Source organism: Truncatella angustata, assembly GCF_020726525.1.
Source record: "Truncatella angustata strain MPI-SDFR-AT-0073 chromosome Unknown BKA67scaffold_12, whole genome shotgun sequence".
Taxonomy (NCBI): domain Eukaryota; kingdom Fungi; phylum Ascomycota; class Sordariomycetes; order Amphisphaeriales; family Sporocadaceae; genus Truncatella; species Truncatella angustata.
This window is the reverse complement of record NW_025763392.1, coordinates 25,794-43,672: the sequence shown is the minus strand read 5'-3', so window position 1 is coordinate 43,672 and position 17,879 is coordinate 25,794. Positions and strand designations below refer to the sequence as shown.

The 17,879-nt window shown below is 51.1% G+C and overlaps 5 protein-coding genes across 5 annotated transcripts; 2 read left to right on the top strand and 3 right to left on the bottom strand.

Moving 5' to 3' along the window:
* Window positions 1-589: 589 nt before the first annotated feature.
* Window positions 590-1,669, top strand: BKA67DRAFT_664776 (uncharacterized protein; the record flags this gene model as incomplete). The annotated part of the gene is made up of 1 exon (XM_046108444.1): window positions 590-1,669. The coding sequence occupies one exon, from the start codon at window positions 590-592 to the stop codon at window positions 1,667-1,669; it is 1,080 nt and encodes a 359-aa protein (XP_045951433.1).
* A 1,474-nt stretch (window positions 1,670-3,143) lies between these two features.
* BKA67DRAFT_586456 (gaba permease) lies at window positions 3,144-5,583 on the bottom strand. The gene has a single exon (XM_046104254.1). The coding sequence runs from the start codon at window positions 5,136-5,138 to the stop codon at window positions 3,516-3,518; it is 1,623 nt and encodes a 540-aa protein (XP_045951432.1). The 5' UTR covers window positions 5,139-5,583; the 3' UTR covers window positions 3,144-3,515.
* Window positions 5,584-7,740: 2,157 nt separating this feature from the next.
* BKA67DRAFT_664774 (uncharacterized protein) lies at window positions 7,741-8,373 on the bottom strand (the record flags this gene model as incomplete). Its single annotated transcript, XM_046108443.1, has 1 exon — window positions 7,741-8,373. One exon carries the CDS (start codon window positions 8,371-8,373, stop codon window positions 7,741-7,743), a length of 633 nt encoding a protein of 210 aa, XP_045951431.1.
* A 436-nt stretch (window positions 8,374-8,809) lies between these two features.
* BKA67DRAFT_595897 (small oligopeptide transporter-like protein) lies at window positions 8,810-11,519 on the bottom strand (the record flags this gene model as incomplete). The annotated part of the gene is made up of 7 exons (XM_046105227.1): window positions 8,810-9,003; window positions 9,064-10,130; window positions 10,181-10,770; window positions 10,829-10,987; window positions 11,038-11,114; window positions 11,176-11,232; window positions 11,285-11,519. 7 exons carry the CDS (start codon window positions 11,517-11,519, stop codon window positions 8,810-8,812), a joined length of 2,379 nt encoding a protein of 792 aa, XP_045951430.1.
* A 1,710-nt stretch (window positions 11,520-13,229) lies between these two features.
* Window positions 13,230-16,976, top strand: BKA67DRAFT_586449 (WD domain-containing protein). Its single transcript, XM_046104253.1, has 3 exons — window positions 13,230-13,514; window positions 13,605-16,625; window positions 16,687-16,976. The coding sequence occupies exons 1-3, from the start codon at window positions 13,478-13,480 to the stop codon at window positions 16,788-16,790; spliced, it is 3,162 nt and encodes a 1,053-aa protein (XP_045951429.1). The 5' UTR covers window positions 13,230-13,477; the 3' UTR covers window positions 16,791-16,976.
* Window positions 16,977-17,879: the final 903 nt, after the last annotated feature.

The window sequence follows — 17,879 nt, the reverse complement described above, 5'->3', positions numbered from 1 at the left end:
CAACCCTCCGATAGCACCTGTGCCCGGAGTGTGTTTATTGCCCTTTTTTGTTTTGTTTTTGCCCTACTCCGTCCGGAGCATTCTAATCAAATCCAAGTTTGAAATCGATAATCGCGAGCGACTGGAAGTAGCCCAACCAAGCCATTGGGTAGTCAAGCAGTCAGGGTAGCGAAGGCAGGAAGGAAGGAGCTGGACCCCGACCAACCTCTCAGCCACGCAGCGCAAGGAGCGGCAGCGTATCGCATCGTATCGTATTGTACCGTGCCGTATCTCTCCCCCACTTCTGATCTAAGAGAGACAGAATAGAGGACACCATCGTTGGTCAATCGGCTTCAGTCACGATACACGTCAAGAGCTACAGCTACGTCTTCGGCTACGGCTTCTCTTTAATGGATAGAGCTTGCATTAGCAACACAACATAATTCTGCGTACACCCTAGACTGCCCACCAAGCTATTGCGAAGCAGAGCAGAGCAGAGCAGAGCGGGTATAGTACCGTTACGTATTTGCATACCGGTAACATACCTTGCCTCTGAACAAGTGCCCACGTCACCCGCCCCGTGCCAACTGAACAAACATTGTCCGCCGACATGTACGACAACCTGCAATGGTCCGCCGATTCCACTCGAAAGAGGACCAGGGAGGATGACGAGGGCCTGAATGGCATTGCCAGCTCTGGCTTTACCGAACACCGAAACAAACGTCTTCATTCCCTACCAGTCCGCTCTTCTCCCAACCATAAGCGATGGTCTGGTCCTCCGAGCTTCCCCGTCTCCCACCCATCCCATGGCATGTCAACCATCACACCGAGCGATTCCGACTCTGAGGATGCACAACAACAACAACAACAACAACAACAACATCAACAACAACAACAACAACACCACCAACAACAGCATCACCACCACCGACACCACGCAGTCTCTCATTTTCCACCATGGTCGTCCTCACCCGCCACCTCGCATCACCAACACTCCCCGAACCCTCCCATGGATGTCGATCGGGATACCGACATGGTGGCCTTTGAGGAACCCCAGCACCTGCAGTCAGGCCCCCTGCCTTCAAGTATAACCGGTCGAATGCCGACTCCCATACATGCCACCTTCGCCGCCCAGGTTCGAGGCAACAGCTGGGCCTCCGCGAACGGGGATAGCATGCAGGCCGCTGCTGGTAACAGCTTTGCCCGCCCCTTCCCTCCATCGCACGACCCGACAGTTCCTCGGTCCGTACAAGGCGCAACAGAATGGTCCATGGTCCAAAACAGGCGACTACCGTCTCCTATTAGTGAAAGCGGCGGAGAGGAAGCCCCCCTTAGTCCTGGTATGGTGTTGGACTCTTCGCCAACTCTGCAAAGGCCTCACTTACCACACATGCCTCATTCCACTAGCCCAGCCATGGCCCACCCCAACGTGGCAATCGTCACACCCTGCGCATCCGCCGACGATGTAGGCATGATGGACACGGAAGAGGGAGAAGAGCACTCGCCTGCATCGGCTCCAGCCACGCCCTCCCCAAGATCCAAGTTTGGTCATTCGCGGAGCAAGCATACTCTGAACTCGTGGACTTTGCAACCTGGAATGAAGAAGTCGTTCAGTATAGGATACCGCGCAGACTGCGAGAAATGCCGCCTGAAGATTCCAGGCCATTTCAACCACATCATCGTCTCTTAGCAGGAGCAAGGTCGTACTGCAATCTGGCACCAAGATCTTGACGAACACGTCAGTCAGGCTATCGTTGAGACGACGAAGCAATATGACGGCCTCGAGGAGGGACACGTCTAACCTCGGCGAATCCACCGCTCTCCAGGTTGAACCTCGTTGGAAGCCACGTTGAGTTGAATTGATTTGAGACACCAAAATTGGAATTACACAGCAATAGGAAAGGCGACATCTACATGGATGAGAATCATCAAACTCATAGCGACTTTTGTTCTTTTATTATTGCATCATTAGGAAACGGGTTTCGTTTGTTTGTTTTACTCTTTAGGCCAATACCCCCTCCACACTCACTACTGCATCTGGGTTTGTCTTTATGGAGTCTTTCGGCCGGTCGCCTGCATCGACATTGCATACGGTGACACTGGGGACTATGGGCTAAAGTTGTGTCATCAGAGCCTGTAGAGCTCTACTTAATATTCTGTACTTGCTGTAGCTTGTAGCGTTGTAGCATGAATATTCAGTCATGTTGACGCAACCATAATTGAAACAACCACTGATGTGACTACAGCCACCCGTTTATCCCATGTTACTGGGAATTCAGCGACACGCCTGTGAGTGGATGATCGGTGAGCCCCTGTGGCGGATAGACGCAGGTTTGCTACATCTCCATGCAAGTTGAGAACTATCAGAATTCATGAAAACTGCACTTCATTCTATCAAATTTCCTTTCATGGCGGTCTCTAAGCCATGCCAACAAGCGTGCACCCTGGAATGTAAGTATTTGCGATAGCCTTTCTGCAGTTGAAACAGTCCGGAACTTTCTCTTGTACTGTTCCCATAAATCTTGCCTGCGGATATGCCTCTCTTTCTAATGGCGTTTTCATCACGTTTGAGCCAATGCAGCCACTTCGTAGCTCTAGTTCTTAGTAAGCCTATATTTTACGCATGCACAATTCACCGGGTGCTTCTTCCACCGCGTTTATATCCAGCGAGTACAAGGAAAAAGAATCACCCCCTGTCCCCACCCAGTTCATGCTCAATCATGGCAGCCTTGCCATATTGAACACGAAAGCCGTCTTGAATAACACCCGCTGCGTATTCTTCTTCGTCCGGACGGCGTGTAGCTCTAACATGGATTGCCTCGATGAAAGGGTCTTATGGTCCAAGCCAGAGGATTCGAACATGGCGCTCGTTCGAATCTTCCAAGTAAAGACTACTTTCTACGTACCTTCAATTTATACTACTAGTACTTTATCTGGGGTCTTGAACCGTGGTGGTTCAACAGATCGGCTGGCTGCTGCTAGTTGTCTGTTTGGGAGTTACCTTGTCCTCATCTGATGTCGTAGTGCTGCAATTGTTATGTCTTCTGGTTGTCCCACCGCTATTCATCCGTGATAGAAGCAGCTTCCTCTGCACTAGAGACAATTCAATGAATAATAGCTACGAGCTTTTCAATGTCTTCAATATAGTTGGTGGGTTGTTAGTCCTCCTCTGTAGTCGATGTCTTTTTTCTTTTTGAAGGAATTCAGATACATCCTCTCCTCCCTTGTGGTCCAGCAAACAAGGGACGCGACATCTGGTCGGATATTATCAGAGGGCATTTTGAAAGGTTGGCTCGCAGTAGTTATTTTTTATTGATATGACTAGTGATAAAAAAATGGAAAGAGCTCTAGAATCCCAGAAAAGTTTACAGGGACATGTGCTGTGTTTCTGCCCGGTCTTTGTGTGCGGAACGGCGGTCGCATCTCACTGTCCCAGGAAGTGTTAAAATATTTCCATTTGGATCGAGCTAATTTGAAAAGGCAAGATTCGGTGATCTGAGAATCAGACAGATTTCCATTAATTGAACAATAATAACTCATAGACTCTTCTCGTTGGATCTCTTCTTCGCAACTTCCCCGCCCACAGCTGTCTCCTCGTCGCCAATGGAATGGCCCCTGACCACACCTACACCGCGGTCCGCCAGCTCCGACTTAAGGATCGGCGGTCCAGAGAAATGCTTGCGACCCCAGACAACGTACCACACCATACTAATGGCTGCAAAGCCTGCAAACACGACGCTGGCATAGTTCATGGTGGAGGGGCCGAGTCCAGTCAGGTTGGTGGGCATACAAAACAAGAAGATGGCTAGCACGATCCATAACAGCGTGGTGACGTTGACAACGAATCCAATCTTTCCGAGTGAGAAGGAAGCATGCTCTACATGCTTCCGGCCCCGCATAACCAATACCAGGATCGGAAGGCCATAAGAGGTACAGAGGCAGATGGTAGCCACACCAGTGAAACTACTGAACGCAGCAGAGGAGCCAAAGTAGATCAGTCCTAAAAGGCAGTCGACAACCGCCGAGAGTGTGAGAGCCCACAGCGGAATGTTGAATCGCTTGTCGACCTTGCTCCATATAGCAGATCCGGGGATAGCACCATCGCGAGCGAAGGCATATGTGCAACGGCTTGAAGCGGTCAGCGCACCAACACCTGCGAAGAGCCAGATACCCAAGATCAAAAAGAGCAGTCCGAAGCCACCGCCAGCACTGCCGGTGGCAGTCTTGAAGATCAGCCCGATTGGCTGGCCATTGGCAACGCCCAGCAGCAATTGGACATCCGGTAACACGAACAAGACCGGGATCAAGAAGATCAATCCAGTGATGCCAGCTGCCACGACGGACAGAACAATAGCCTTGGGAACCTCACGCTCTGGGGTCTGGACCTCCTCGCACATCGAGGCAACCATGCCATATCCAGTCAACACGTAAGCAGGCTGCAGCAGGCCCACAAAGAATGACCATCCGGACGGCCATCCGGACGCAGATGCGTCGTAATGTGCGAAGACAAATTCCCCGCTGCGTTTCGAAGGAGACATGACTAGAAGAACAATCAAAATGATGACGATCGATGCTCCGGTCCAGTAAATGCAGAGCGTATTGATCTGGTCCAAGTATTTCGCGCCGAAGATGTTGATAAGATAGCACACCAGCGTGACACACCAGAACATCAGAACAGTCTGCCATGCATTGGCCACGAAATCTTCGTTCCAGAGCGAGATGGCGCTGAGAATCAATTGTGCTCCACCGAAGTTGATAGACAAGGTCACCGTCCAGTTACCGACCAAGGTAAGCCACCCGGTAATCCAGCTGGCAATCGGGGCATATTTTGGCGTTGAGAGCAAAGCGGCCCAGTAATAAACACCACCAGCAGTCGGATAGACGGAGCAAATTTCAGCCAAGGAGGCAGCGATGGCGGTTGAGATGATGGAGAGGAGTACCCAGCCCCAGATGATGGTGACGGATTGGCCATTGGACAGCGTGATGTAGAATGTTGTACTCAGACCATAAGGCACGGCCATGATGGCGAACGAAAGACCCAAAACGGACAGCATGCTCAAACTTCGCGGAAGCTCCGACTTGTATCCCATTTTGGCGAGCGCATCGTCAGCAGCTCCCATCTCGTGGGACCTGCGTCCGGCACTCGTTGACGTCGCCATGATTGAGGGGTTAGTTCTGACTCGGACAACAATTATTGAATCGCTTGTGAGGACTTCATACAGGACGGGCTGTAATCCGGTCGAAAGTGAAAGAGAAGGCCAGGTATTATGCTTGGCTGAGGTGCTCACGGCGCAAAGATCATAAGTAAGACTCACGGCAGCAATCCCAGTTAGATAGTGGTCATTGTAGCAATTGTTATTACTGTTCGTCAGACCTGGTCAATGGCTGATTGTCGCGTGCCATCTCCACCTAGGCTAGAATGGTCGTTAGAGAAAACGGCGCCTCGGCGGGTCGCGGTATCTATCTAGTGTATCTATCTGTGTCAGCACGAGTCAGAGGCGATTGGAACTCTTAGCAGCCGACGATAAGATAGCCGGCAGGTGAAGGTCGGAATGCAATTGAGTTTCCAAGTTACCATTACGAAATAACCATGCTCATGGCGCTTGAGTGATGTCACACGCATGTGCGGGTCCGTACTCCGTGCATAGAGTGGTCTTGATGAGATTGTGCCTCTGCGCTACCGCCCTTTGGGTAACGCGTGCCGAGACTCTGGGGTCTCCGGCAAGAGGGGATACTCCACCACGTCTTATCACGGCACTCGGTGTGCTGCTGTTGTGATAAGCCTTTGCACTGATGCAGGAACAGTCAACGAGATCGTCCGGTACCATATTAGATCTGACATAATTTATATTTGTTGAAATTGGTGGTGTGTAAACTGTGAATGAAGATTAGCAGGCTACACCAGGTGAAGAGTATCGCTATGCATCCGTCTACTAACCCCAGCGACCTTGCTATCCCGGATCTTAATCACAGTGGTTTCATCTGCCCTTTCTTTGTCCAAATAGAACCATTTCTGTGTGTTAGCAGGGCTAAATTTTACCGTCTGGGCGCGCTCTTCGCGGTCGTCTTTAAGCAGATCGTATGCATGCATATCACGTACGTCGGCGGTCTGATAATCCATAGTAGCTCATGGCCAATCCTTGACTGGTTCATTCAGTGGTCGCCACACACCACAGCACATTTAGTTGATTGTCCAGAGTGTCTAGCGTTTCAATTGTACTTGACCATTTGGACTCACGATTCCAAAATTCTGCCTATACCCTCATGATTACGGATGTTCGTCTTTAGTCACCTCGAAGCACCTTTCTCGGACTGGTCACAGTGCACCTAGAGAGCGAGTTAAGCTTGGGAAGGGATCACGACCAAAGGTGTGGAAACTCACCATTGTGGCCGGCTGCCCTTTTGCGTAACTTTCTGGGCCCTGCTCATTTCAGGCCTCCTCCTTCGAAGTGTGTGGTCGAAAATAATGATCCTCCGGGCGCCCGTCATTCCCTTCACGAAGCTCTCGACGTGATGGTAGTATGAACTTTTCACCATGTCTTGATCTTTGACCACCTTAAACGTCGATGGTGCCTTGGGGTAATAGATTGTTGTAGTAGCCACGGTAAGATCTCTCTGGCAGTATAGGTTCTAGGTCGCAATGGTGCTTTCCTCTGTTGACATGCGGACAACAGCAGCCAGGCTTTCGAAGTGCATATAGAATGTATGATCTCCCCGGTCGCAATTGATGGCGATAATGAAAGTGTACTAAGAATCATCGGAACCTTAAGAACTGTGACATATTACCTTCTAAGCATGAAAGAGCTCGTTTTCCTGTCTCCGATGCCAACATATGAAATGAGTCTCTCATATATAAGTTATTATTAGCCGTACGAACATGAATCATCTCTCGTCCACGCCCACACCACCGGGCTTCACAACTATTCATCTCAAATTCAATCCTGAACCCTACACGCCTTTGAAATAACGAGGCTCTGTCATTTCGAATCTTTCGTTAGTAGTATTGTATGGCCAGGTCCAAAAATCACAAGCCTAAATCAGCTGCATATTGCTCTGCAAGAATACCTCTAAAAACCATCTCAGCTTTGAAATCTGGACGCGATAATAGGCTATAAGATCAAAATCATTCTTTACGATCTTCGAAAAACCTCTGAGGACAAGTCGTCCGAGCAATAAAAAATAAAAATAAAACACTCGCCACTGTCGACGAACTATACATTACCAGTCCGTGATTTACCGCCGAAGAGGCCGCGGGGTCAAGGCTGCCACAATTGATCACGGCATGTTGTCAGTAGAGGACGAAGGCGAGTCTCAGGACGTTTCGAGATATGAGGGAGCACTGAAATTAGAGACCGTTGCCCATACCAAGCTAACTCGGTTTCTTGTCAAGCGAAGAGCAGGCGGAGATGCACGGCCATACGGCCCGCACGACATGGCACCCCTGTATGCGAAACTGTCTTTGGGATTTCACATGAGGGGATGGAAAATGAGAAGTTCTTGAGCCGGCTGCATAGGCAAGGAATCCCCGGCGCTTGAGGAAGCCAAAGTCCAAGATGACAAGATCATGACAAAATCATAAAAATGGCAAGAAACAATATAAACAGTTTGCTCCCGTCGACCTGTCAACGGCTTACTTCCTTGCATCTCGATCAATCATGGGCAAACTCAAGAGTACGAGGGTCCATACGGTGCAGATCGAATGTCCAGGCTTTCATCTTATATATTAGAATGTTCAATCTTACTCGATTAATATTGCGGCGTTCATTTCCCTTCGGCTTGTGATACATCAACGGGTACGTCTTCCCGGTCCAGATTGTGCCAGAGGTTCCACCACAAACCTTCAACCTCAATTTCTGCTTTCCCATCCTTGATGATGACCAACTCTTCAGCCTTGACCACACGACACCCGGCTGCTAATTCTTTCCATACGTCAACTTCTAACGCCGGGACGTCGAAGCTCCAATTTCCATCCTTAGGGGCTACTGCTGTAGCCCCCGACTCTGTATGCAGAAACCTTCTCTCGTCGGCCGCAATCACATCCTTGAAGTACGGATGCGACGATCCATCCATGAGGTCTCGCGTCTTTCCCGGGGAAATGCTCACGGGTCTGTAGCGGACTATAGCTATACCGTCTGCCTGTGCCATAATCTTCTGGGCCTGCGCCGAGGCTTCTGGCGAGATGTGGCTCGGAGAAGAAGACAACATGGTGCTGAAAGGAGTATGGAGAGAGCGGTTGGGTGGAAGGTGAATTTGTATGTACTCTGTGACTCCAAATTGCAGGAACCATGGTGTCACGATCTGAGCGTGTCGACGCCAGGAGGTGCTGAACTCTTGGTATGATGTGCCTGGATGGCGGAAGAGGGGACCACCGAGGCTAACGACGGGGTCAGACATGGCTGTATCAAAGAACCACAGAACCACGGGCCTTGATGTGTGCGTGTTGCGAGGAAGAAGGATACGCAATAGTTGAGTGAAGATACTGTGTCGATGTACGTGACACCAAAGGACGCCAATGACGTAGTGGTTGGAGTGCCTTCATTTGCTGACGCCAGCTTGTAGGAAATGCCACGCCTCAAGGATATGATGATCGTTAGTTGCCATGGGTTCATATACGCAACAGCTAAGAATATAAGTAAGCGTTGGCTAAAAACATCATATTACTTTTCTTTTACAGTAATGGTATCATAAAGTCATTGGCATTGCCAGATTTTACCCCGCTCCCTTCTCTCTCTTTCTCTCTCTTCTTTGATAAGAAAGGCCATGATCAGTGCCTGTTTTTTCAGTCGACCAAGTTTACAGCAATGTGAAACATCTGCGAAACCCTCTTCTCTTAGAACTGCCCTGGACCTTTTCCGAAATGAGAACCACTAGGAACGGTCAAATATGGCACTGAATTCGAGTCATCGGTATTAGATCCAACATTATTCCCCCACCAGCTCAGTTTGATGTTGTTATAGCTCAGAGCGAAGAAGATGATCACGGTAGCGAGAGCAGTGCCGGTATCCATTGCAGCCTGGAGAAGATCTAAAAGAATGTCGGTCAGTCGCGAAGACGATGCAAAGGGAGCAGGCGACGTGAACTTACAGTTGTAGCGCTTCCACCACGCAAAGGCACGCTTACGGATGAGGTAGTTGAATAGAAAACCGAAGATGAACCACAAGGAGTATTGTGTCGTGTTGGCTGGAGGGATGTTGCCGGCAGCGTTGAAGAAGATCGGCACGTTGATGTATCGTACCCAGCTGTTCGGGTACTTGCGGTAGAAGCCGTAGACGATGACCGTCACCACAGGACCAATCAGGAAAAAGTACATGATGCTGTTGTACACCTGTCCAGCTTGGAACATGCGCTGGGGCCCGATGCTGCCCCAGATAAGTGAAGCGTTGTACACCACCTTGGCACCGGCACATGTGAATCGCTGCGTGTTCTTCGAACTACAGAGATTTGGAATATGGCCGATCATCCATCGAAGCACGCCGGTTTGCGTGGCAGTGGCTAGAACGGATGCGTAGATTTGACCCGCAAAGAGGACTCGAGGAGGAATCTTCATGTACTGACCGAGCTTCAAGTCCTGCGCAAAGTCCATGCCGTGCTTGACCGAGTTGTATCCGTAACATTTCACCATCATGTTGGCGATCGGCTTGCCGGGCCACGCGTATCCGGCGATCAGTTCAGTAATGATGTTGAGGAAAATTCGCTGATTTGTGGTTCCTTCCAGAATTCCCTCGGGCACGATCAGGAGGACTCCCATACCGAAGCAGACGACAATGAAACCCCATACTGGTAGGCCCGATTCCCAGTAGCGGACAGTGAAGATACCGAGGCCAAGAACAACGACTGTGAGAACCCCATACCACCAGTCTGGTACTTCTTTATAGTGGTTCATTAGCCGCTTATGAATATCCTCGCCTCCGGAACGTGAATTTTTGAACTTTGCCCATATCTCCTTTCCGTTGTATAGGTAGGTGTGAAAAACCATGGCAGTGACCGCAGCGAATGACAGAGCATACGAGAGAGAGTATGACATGGATATGTACATGGGGGAGTACTCTTCATATTTGCTTAGGACGAAGTTGAGATTCTTGTCGACGACACGGGAAATGTTGTAAGATGAGCCGGTGTTGTCGAATGTGCCTGAAGACAGAAGTGGCAAGCTATTGACTGTTAGCAGAGGTGTCCAACATTAAGGGAAGGGCTTACTGACTAAGCGCTGTACCAGACATTGTTATAATACAGGATCGGCGACAGGAACAAATAGAATATCAGAACAACGGCAAAGGCGTTGCAGGTAATATAAAAAGGCGTTGTCAGAGGCGTGCCCGCATAGACGATTTGAGTCCAGTCGAAACTAATGGGCAGTAGGCCGAGCCCTGAGTTCATACCAAAGATGGTGTTGACTTTTTGGTTATGTGGCACGATCCAGGTGATGAATGCAAAAGTGCTGAGACTAGTCCAGAGATAGTCGGGGAACCAGAATATGACAAACGCGAAGATGGTGAAGTATGAGAAGAAGCGGTATCGCGATATGGTCCAGCCATTGGATGAGACGTGTTCCTGAGGTTCGTGCAAAGCGCGAAAGAGTACCGTCGATGCCAATGTCGACGGCCAAATCAAGGCAGCAGGGTAGACCAACCATCGACGAGCAAGGCCTGCGAGACCAAAGCCAAGCATTTGCGTCGTCAAAAGGAACAAGAAGGAGAATCCCGCGCCATTGTCTTGATTCCAATATATAGGACTGATGATGGCTACGAGAGCGCCTGAGGCGTAAGCAATACTTGAACTAATGTTGACGCACTTTGACAAGTCAGCCGTTTGTAACAGTACTTTCATGGCCACGGTAGCTATGACTCACAATGACGATCAACGCATGCTCCTTGATCGAAAATGGTCCTGGGTTGAAGTCGAAGGACAACGGACCCAGGGGTAGGCGCCATCGAGGGAGTTTCTCCCAAGCTCTTCCAATAGGGAAAACCAGCAGTTGCGCGACGACGTATCCTATGGTCAAAGATGGCTGCATATAGTTAGTGCCAGGGCGATGGTTTCAAGATAAGCGCAACTCACGTATCGCAAACCAAAGAACTGGTTGGCACCAGCGAAGATAATGACAAAGACCGTGGTAAGTACCCAGGCTCGGAATGCTGCTCTCAGTCAGGCCATATTGAACAACCCGTGCGTGCGAACGCGAATATTGGAACTTACTGTTGCAAGGGATGCTGGGATCATCCGTGTTGGGCACACAGGCAGCTACTTCGGGGACTTGTGACCGTTAGATCCAACTTCTAACCACGATTTATTCTGACCAACTTACAAGGTGACTGGTCACCATCAACGTTCCAATTGAAAGCTTCATTGGGTATGAGTTCGACAGCCTCGGCCTTCTCGACGAGTTTCTGCTTCTCGGCCTCGTATCCTTCGCCTTCCAAATCGGCTACATAGGGTTCAATGGTGTCCTTCCCATCCTTTGTCTCATTGTCGCGAGTAGACTGTGGGATCCGGTCGTCACTCGAGTTGTCGGGGGAGGCTTGCTCTATCTCAGCAGCCATGGTGATGTCTGTGGCAGCTCAGTCGGCTTGTGTCTAACAAACTCGCCTACCTGAGTTCGGAAGAAGAGATGGATCACAAGGGATCGCCCTTTTGCATGGAGCATACAGTCAAGTATATAGATTTTAAGGTCGAGCAAGACCCACAGGTCGCACATTGATATTCGGCGGCCGACATTCGCCTCTGTATTGCCATAGTACGTATTTTCCCTGGCTATAGACAAGGTTGATGTAGGAGACCCACGATGTTACGACGCTCGCAAGCACGACATTTGGTCTTTTCTCTTTTGATACTGGGCCAGATCATTGGATGGAGCCAGTAGTGGCCCGACACTAGGAAGGGGGGAGTCTCAATATCCAGCCAAACAAGGTGACACGGAAAATTGCGCACCCCCACCATAGCACACTATACCACAGTCTATTCCTCTACGTACAACAAACGGCCAGGTGCGCAATTTTCCGTGTCACCAGCCTTGTGCCAGCCAATGCGCGGTGTCAAATATTGCATGACCCATGGAGTCGATGGTTGACTATGTCCCTATGCAGCTATATCTACCGAGGTTGCTGTCTGGCTTCTGGCCACGGGGAGGGAAATGCATGACGCGAGGACACAGCGGATTCTCTGTAACCTGGTCGCCAATCCATCCACTGCGACGAGAAAGGAGAAATGGATTTCATATTGGAGCGGAGCTGTCCGGTGGGCAAACTTGCAGTGATGGCATGCTGGAAGTGGCAGAGATATCGGCTCGGGAGTTCCGCTACGATCCCTGCAAAGATTGTCCGAAGAAGGGGCGCAAGCACGAAGGGTGATGTGGAGGTTTGCCGGTGCTGTGAACCGAAGCGTCGGGATTGCGTTATAAAGAATGGATAATATTATCAATTCAAAGGCCGGTGGTGGTGGAAAAGAGAGAACTCGATCTCGTACAAGTAGTCGGCTAGACTGTGTTTGGCGAATTTTCGATCACGTATCTGGCCCTGGCCATGGCGTATAGGAAGCGGATCAGTTGCCGAAGGCATATATATCCGTGCGCCCACATTAGCTCAGTATAGCAGAAAGACGGCGACGTAGGATTTGGCCGCGTGGCTGCATTTCGGGCGATTCCACAAAAAGCTTAAAGTCAATCAAGCATTCACTTGATCACGAAATGTCAATAAGGGCCGTGGGCCGTGGGGGGAACATCTGAACGAAACACATGATTTACATGTTGTGTGGTTTTATTGGGGAAAAAGTCATAATGAAGCGAGGGGCAAAGGGATGGCCGCCACAGCCAGCAAGCTGGCGCCTCTACACAGTAGAAACAGGTGAGAGGTGACAGGTCATTGCTGGGCGTAAAATGATAATGCACGAGTGCACAAGACGAAGTATCTGAGATGATAAGCCTAGGTTGGTCAGGCTCGTCGCGTTGGCCTCTTCGCTGAAAGGGATGTTGTGTATATGTGCGAACGACTGCGATGGTCATAGTTTGATGTTGGGCTGCAGAGATCCTACAGCCCACTGATAGTCAAGACGATCGATCTGATATGGTGCTTCATGTGTACGTACCTGCGAATAACTAGTGTAACTAAATTAGTTAGGTTAGCAAGCTACACAGTCACTGTACTAAGGTTAGGTTATATGACAGCAACGGCCTTCGGGCCTGGTTAATTCCGAACGGCCCCCAATGCCAATGCTGCATCTCACTGAAACTTGCGTACTCGAAAGCCACTAGGTTAGGTTAACACTGGGTCAATAGCTTTGCTTGTGGTTGCTTGCCTCCCCTGCCCTCCGCTTCCCCTGCCTGCAGTTCCCGCGTCGCGACTTTCTAATTTAGCGCAGGCGCGTTCATTGCCTTGTCGCTGCGCTCGCTGCCTTTAAGTTAGTCTAGGCTAGTTCAGTTCATTTTCCAACCTTACCTCACCTTGGACTCCATCGATCATCGTGAAGCCGATATGCGACAAGCTCGGCCGATCCTCAATCAACCATGCATCTCGTCAAGCCATCATGGCTAAGCCATAAAGGTAGGTCCCGGTCCAGATGCACAGACATTGAACCACCCACACACCATGCAGTGCGCGATGGACCCAGCTTGGCTAACTTGCATGCGACAGGCGAGCAGAAGGACTTCGAGGTTTACAGCTGCCACGTCTCACCCGACGGAAAGAGGTTGGCCACCGCTGGGGGGGATGGGCATGTCCGCATATGGTCTACAGAGGCCGTCTACAATGCCCACGACAGAAGCTATGCGAAGCCGAGGCAGCTATGCCACATGAGCCATCACCTCGGCACCATACACTCGGTACGCTTCTCCCCCAACGGCCGCTACCTCGCATCCGGCGCAGACGACAAGATCATCTGTATATACCAGCTCGAGAGCGGTCCCCCGACCGTGCCCGCCTTCGGCACCAACGAGCCCCCTCCCGTCGAGAACTGGAAGACCTCGAAGCGTCTGGTAGGCCACGAGAACGATGTGCAGGACTTGGCCTGGTCTTACGATGGTTCCATCCTCGTCTCCGTCGGCCTCGACTCCAAGATCGTCATCTGGTCCGGCCACACCTTCGAGAAGCTCAAGGTCCTCTCTGGCCATCAGAGCCACGTCAAGGGCATAACGTTCGACCCCGCCAACAAGTTCTTCGCCACCGCCAGCGACGACAGGACCATCAAGATCTTCCGCTTCACCTCCCCCGCCCCCAACGCCACCCAACACGACATGGTCAACAACTTCCAGCTCGAGACTACCATCAGCGCCCCCTTCAAGTCCTCCCCCCTCACCACCTACTTCCGGAGGTGCTCCTGGTCCCCCGATGGTAACCACATCGCCGCTGCCAATGCCGTCAACGGCCCCGTCAGTTCCGTTGCCATAATCGAGCGCTCAAGGTGGGACAGTGAGATCAACCTGATTGGGCATGAAGGCCCCACCGAGGTCTGCATGTTTTCTCCCCGTCTCTTCCACACCGAGAAGCCCGTCGAGAACGGCCTCGGCGCTACCAACGGCCATGGCTCCGGCTCGCTCGTCACCGTCATCGCCTCGGCTGGCCAGGACAAGACCCTGAGCATATGGAACACCAATTCGTCTAGGCCCGTGGTTATATTGCAAGACTTGGCCGCCAAATCCATATCGGACTTGGCCTGGACCCCCGATGGCCAGACCCTCTTTGCCGCCAGTCTGGACGGTAGTATCATCTGTGCGAGGTTCGAGACTGGCGAGCTGGGCTGGGTGGCTAATCTGGAGGAGACGGACAAGGCCCTGTCCAAATATGGTGCCTCGAGGAAAGCCATGGGCATCGCAGAAGACGTCGACGGGCTCTTGCTGGAGAACCACGCCAAGGAAGGAGAGAGGCGAGGCGCAGAATCCAGAATGGGCGCTCTGATGGGCGACCACCATCCTCTGGCGAAAGACCTTGCCCAGACGTCGACCACAAATGGCACCAAGCCCGGTACTGGTACAGCAACGCCGAATACCGCCCCTACACCCAATGCCCAACTCGAGGCAGAGGCCACAAAGGAGTCGGAAAAGGACAAGGAGGCTGCACCTGCCAACGAGTCGACCGACAAGACGGCCCAGCGGGTGAATGAGCTGAAGTCGCGTGTTACAATCGGCAAGGACGGCAAGAAAAGGGTGGCCCCCATGCTTATATCTTCATCTGGCACTGGCCAGTCCTCGTTGCCTCAGACCCAGCTGGTGGGTTCCAGTGCCACCAAAGCTGCTCAGAATGACGCCCCGCAAACAATCCTTGACCTCTCCAAGCCTTACGACGGTCTGCCCGAAGGTGGCTTGGCATCCATGCTGCTTGGCAACAAGCGCAAAGCCATTCCACTTGATGATGACGAGGAGGAGGTTTTGGGGAAGCGCCCTGCGACTGGGCCTCGACCCATCATGAGAAACGGCGTCGACGGTCTTGAACCTGCAACCCTGGAGCCGCCCCGTAATGGTCTTGTATCGACGCCCGAATACCTTCGACCCGCCGTCCTCAACCCATCTATTGCCATATCGCAGGTACGACTCGCTGTGCCAAAAGTGCGCTCACACGTTCTCCGACCTCTCGAAAAGGGGATTCTACTTGACGACACTAGCTCCGAGGAAGCATCAAAGGTGCCCGAGAATGTGATACTCGAAGCGAAGAACCCGGCATCGATCAGGGACCCCTCTCATATCACAGCATCAAAGCGTGGAGTTGTCCTTTGGCAAGACTTCCTTCCGCGAGCTATCATCCTGGTGACTGGTAACAAGAACTTTTGGGCAGCGGCCTGCGAGGATGGAAGTATCTACACCTGGACTCCAGCTGGTCGCAGGCTGGTCAACGCCATGGTTCTCGAGTCCCAGCCAGTCATTCTTGAATGCCGGGACTGGTGGCTCTTGTGCATCACCGCTGTCGGGCAATGTTATGTATGGAACATGAAATCCCTTTCATCGCCACATCCGCCCATTTCGCTCGCCCCAGTGCTCGAAACTGCTATCCATTCGCTTCAGCCGCACGCAGCCATGCCCGCCCCTGGCGTCACTTCTGCTCATCTCAACTCGAATGGCCACATTGTCGTCACTCTGACCAACGGCGATGGCTACTATTACTCCCCGGATATGTACTCATGGCAAAGATTGTCCGAAGCTTGGTGGGCTGTTGGCAGTCAGTACTGGAACAGCAACGATTCTTCTGTTGGTGCACTTCAATCGACGGCCGTTGGCCCAACACAAAGCAAAACCGACAAGAACGACGTATCCTTGGTTTCGGCCGGCATCATACCCTTCTTGGAACGCCATACAACCAACGAGTTCCTGCTCAAGGGCAGGGCCTATACGCTACAGCGAATGATCAAAGCTCTGCTGTCGAAAGATGGGTTCGAGTCGTTCGAATCCACCGTCAGCATTGCTCACCTCGAGAATCGCATTGCTGGTGCTTTGCAGCTAGCAGCCAAGGACGAGTTCAGATTGTACCTCTTCATGTATGCTAAACGAATTGGCGCTGAAGGACTGCGCGGTAAGGTCGAAGAGCTGCTCAACAGCCTTCTCGGTGGTATTTTGCAGGACAGGAAGTTCGAGGCTACCGAGCAAGCCAAGGGCTGGTTCAGCAAAGACGGTCAGATCTGTGGATGGGACCGACAGGAATTGCTCAGAGGTGTTGTCATGATTCTCGGTAAGTTATCTGGTTTTGATGCGCGCGACATGAGATAGAATGACCACTAACGGCAACACAGGCAAATTCAGGGAGTTACAGCGCCTCACTGTACAGTATGCTCGTGTTCTTGATCTTACTTTGGAGGACGACGAGAATGGTGATGCTATGGTCGTGGAGACCTGATAACGTGCAGCTCGATATGCAGTATGGCGTTCCGGAGTTGGTGGCTTACTGGAAAAATGGATTGGTGATACCAATGTTGTTGCTTTATTGGCCTGATGTCATTGTACTGAGTGTCTATATCCCTTTAGATAGTGTTGTCCCTGGTCAAGCTTGGGTCACCTTGCAAATCTATGATGAAACCCATCACTATCCATGGCATATGATAATGATTGTAGTGGCTGCTTTGATAAGTGCAAGGTCACTCAGCCGATGAACCACTCATATATATTAGTGAGTAGAAGTCTATTCTGTACACTGGAAGTATGGGTGTGTAGCCACGTGTTAGCTAGATGGAGGCTACAAGCTAGAGGGTATCCGGGGTTCTTTCGACAATCTTCCCATATCTGACTGGGTCCCCTGGGTTGCCACCGCGATTGCAACTCGCTAGCCAAATCCGTAGGACAATAACACCTCAGATGTCGGGCTTCATGAATCAGAGCGAAAATAATCTTCTCAGCAATGCCTTGCTGCGGCAGCTGCTATCAGTGGGCAGTCATATCAACCCACCAAGATTCACCCAATTGTCAGCTCAGTATTAGTGAGACTGAATTTCACCATTTCGCTGCTTCCGGTGATGCTTGGCGGCGGCAGTCTCCCAGATCTCCCATACACTGCAAGTCACTGCCCAACCAGTGAGTGTTGTGTCACTGGCTATCAGAGTTGCAGGCCATTACGGGATGGCGTAATATTCAAGTCAGTGATGGTGATGCCTCGGGGACGAGCAGAACAGAATTCAATGTTAGGAGGGCATGGCGTGGTCGCAATGTCACAAGGCAATCACCTCATAGCGCTTCTAGCTGGGTGTGAAAGGTACTCACGTGGTCTGTGATTCAACAATATGGTTTTCCATATTAGCGTTAAGTGGTGTTGTTTGTTGTGGTAATAGTGCCATCACAACTGGCAGAAGCTACCAAAGAAGTGGTTGTGGCTGCCGTTCTTTGCCAGCAGTGCTATACTCCAAGCAAGCTTTGCCTTCCCGAAGCGGGCAACGAAGCTGTTGTCATGTTTTATGGTCATTGTGCAGTAAACAAGCCGATATTAAGACAGCTT

Excerpts from the sequence above, each read along its gene's own strand:
- BKA67DRAFT_586456 (XM_046104254.1), bottom strand. The coding sequence starts at position 5,138 with ATGGCGACGTCAACGAGTGCCGGACGCAGGTCCCACGAGATGGGAGCT.
- BKA67DRAFT_586449 (XM_046104253.1), top strand. The coding sequence starts at position 13,478 with ATGCATCTCGTCAAGCCATCATGGCTAAGCCATAAAG. Across the intron at positions 13,515-13,604 it reads ATCATGGCTAAGCCATAAAG|GCGAGCAGAAGGACTTCGAG; the intron begins GTAGGTCCCGGT and ends TGCATGCGACAG. Across the intron at positions 16,626-16,686 it reads AGGTGTTGTCATGATTCTCG|GCAAATTCAGGGAGTTACAG; the intron begins GTAAGTTATCTG and ends ACGGCAACACAG.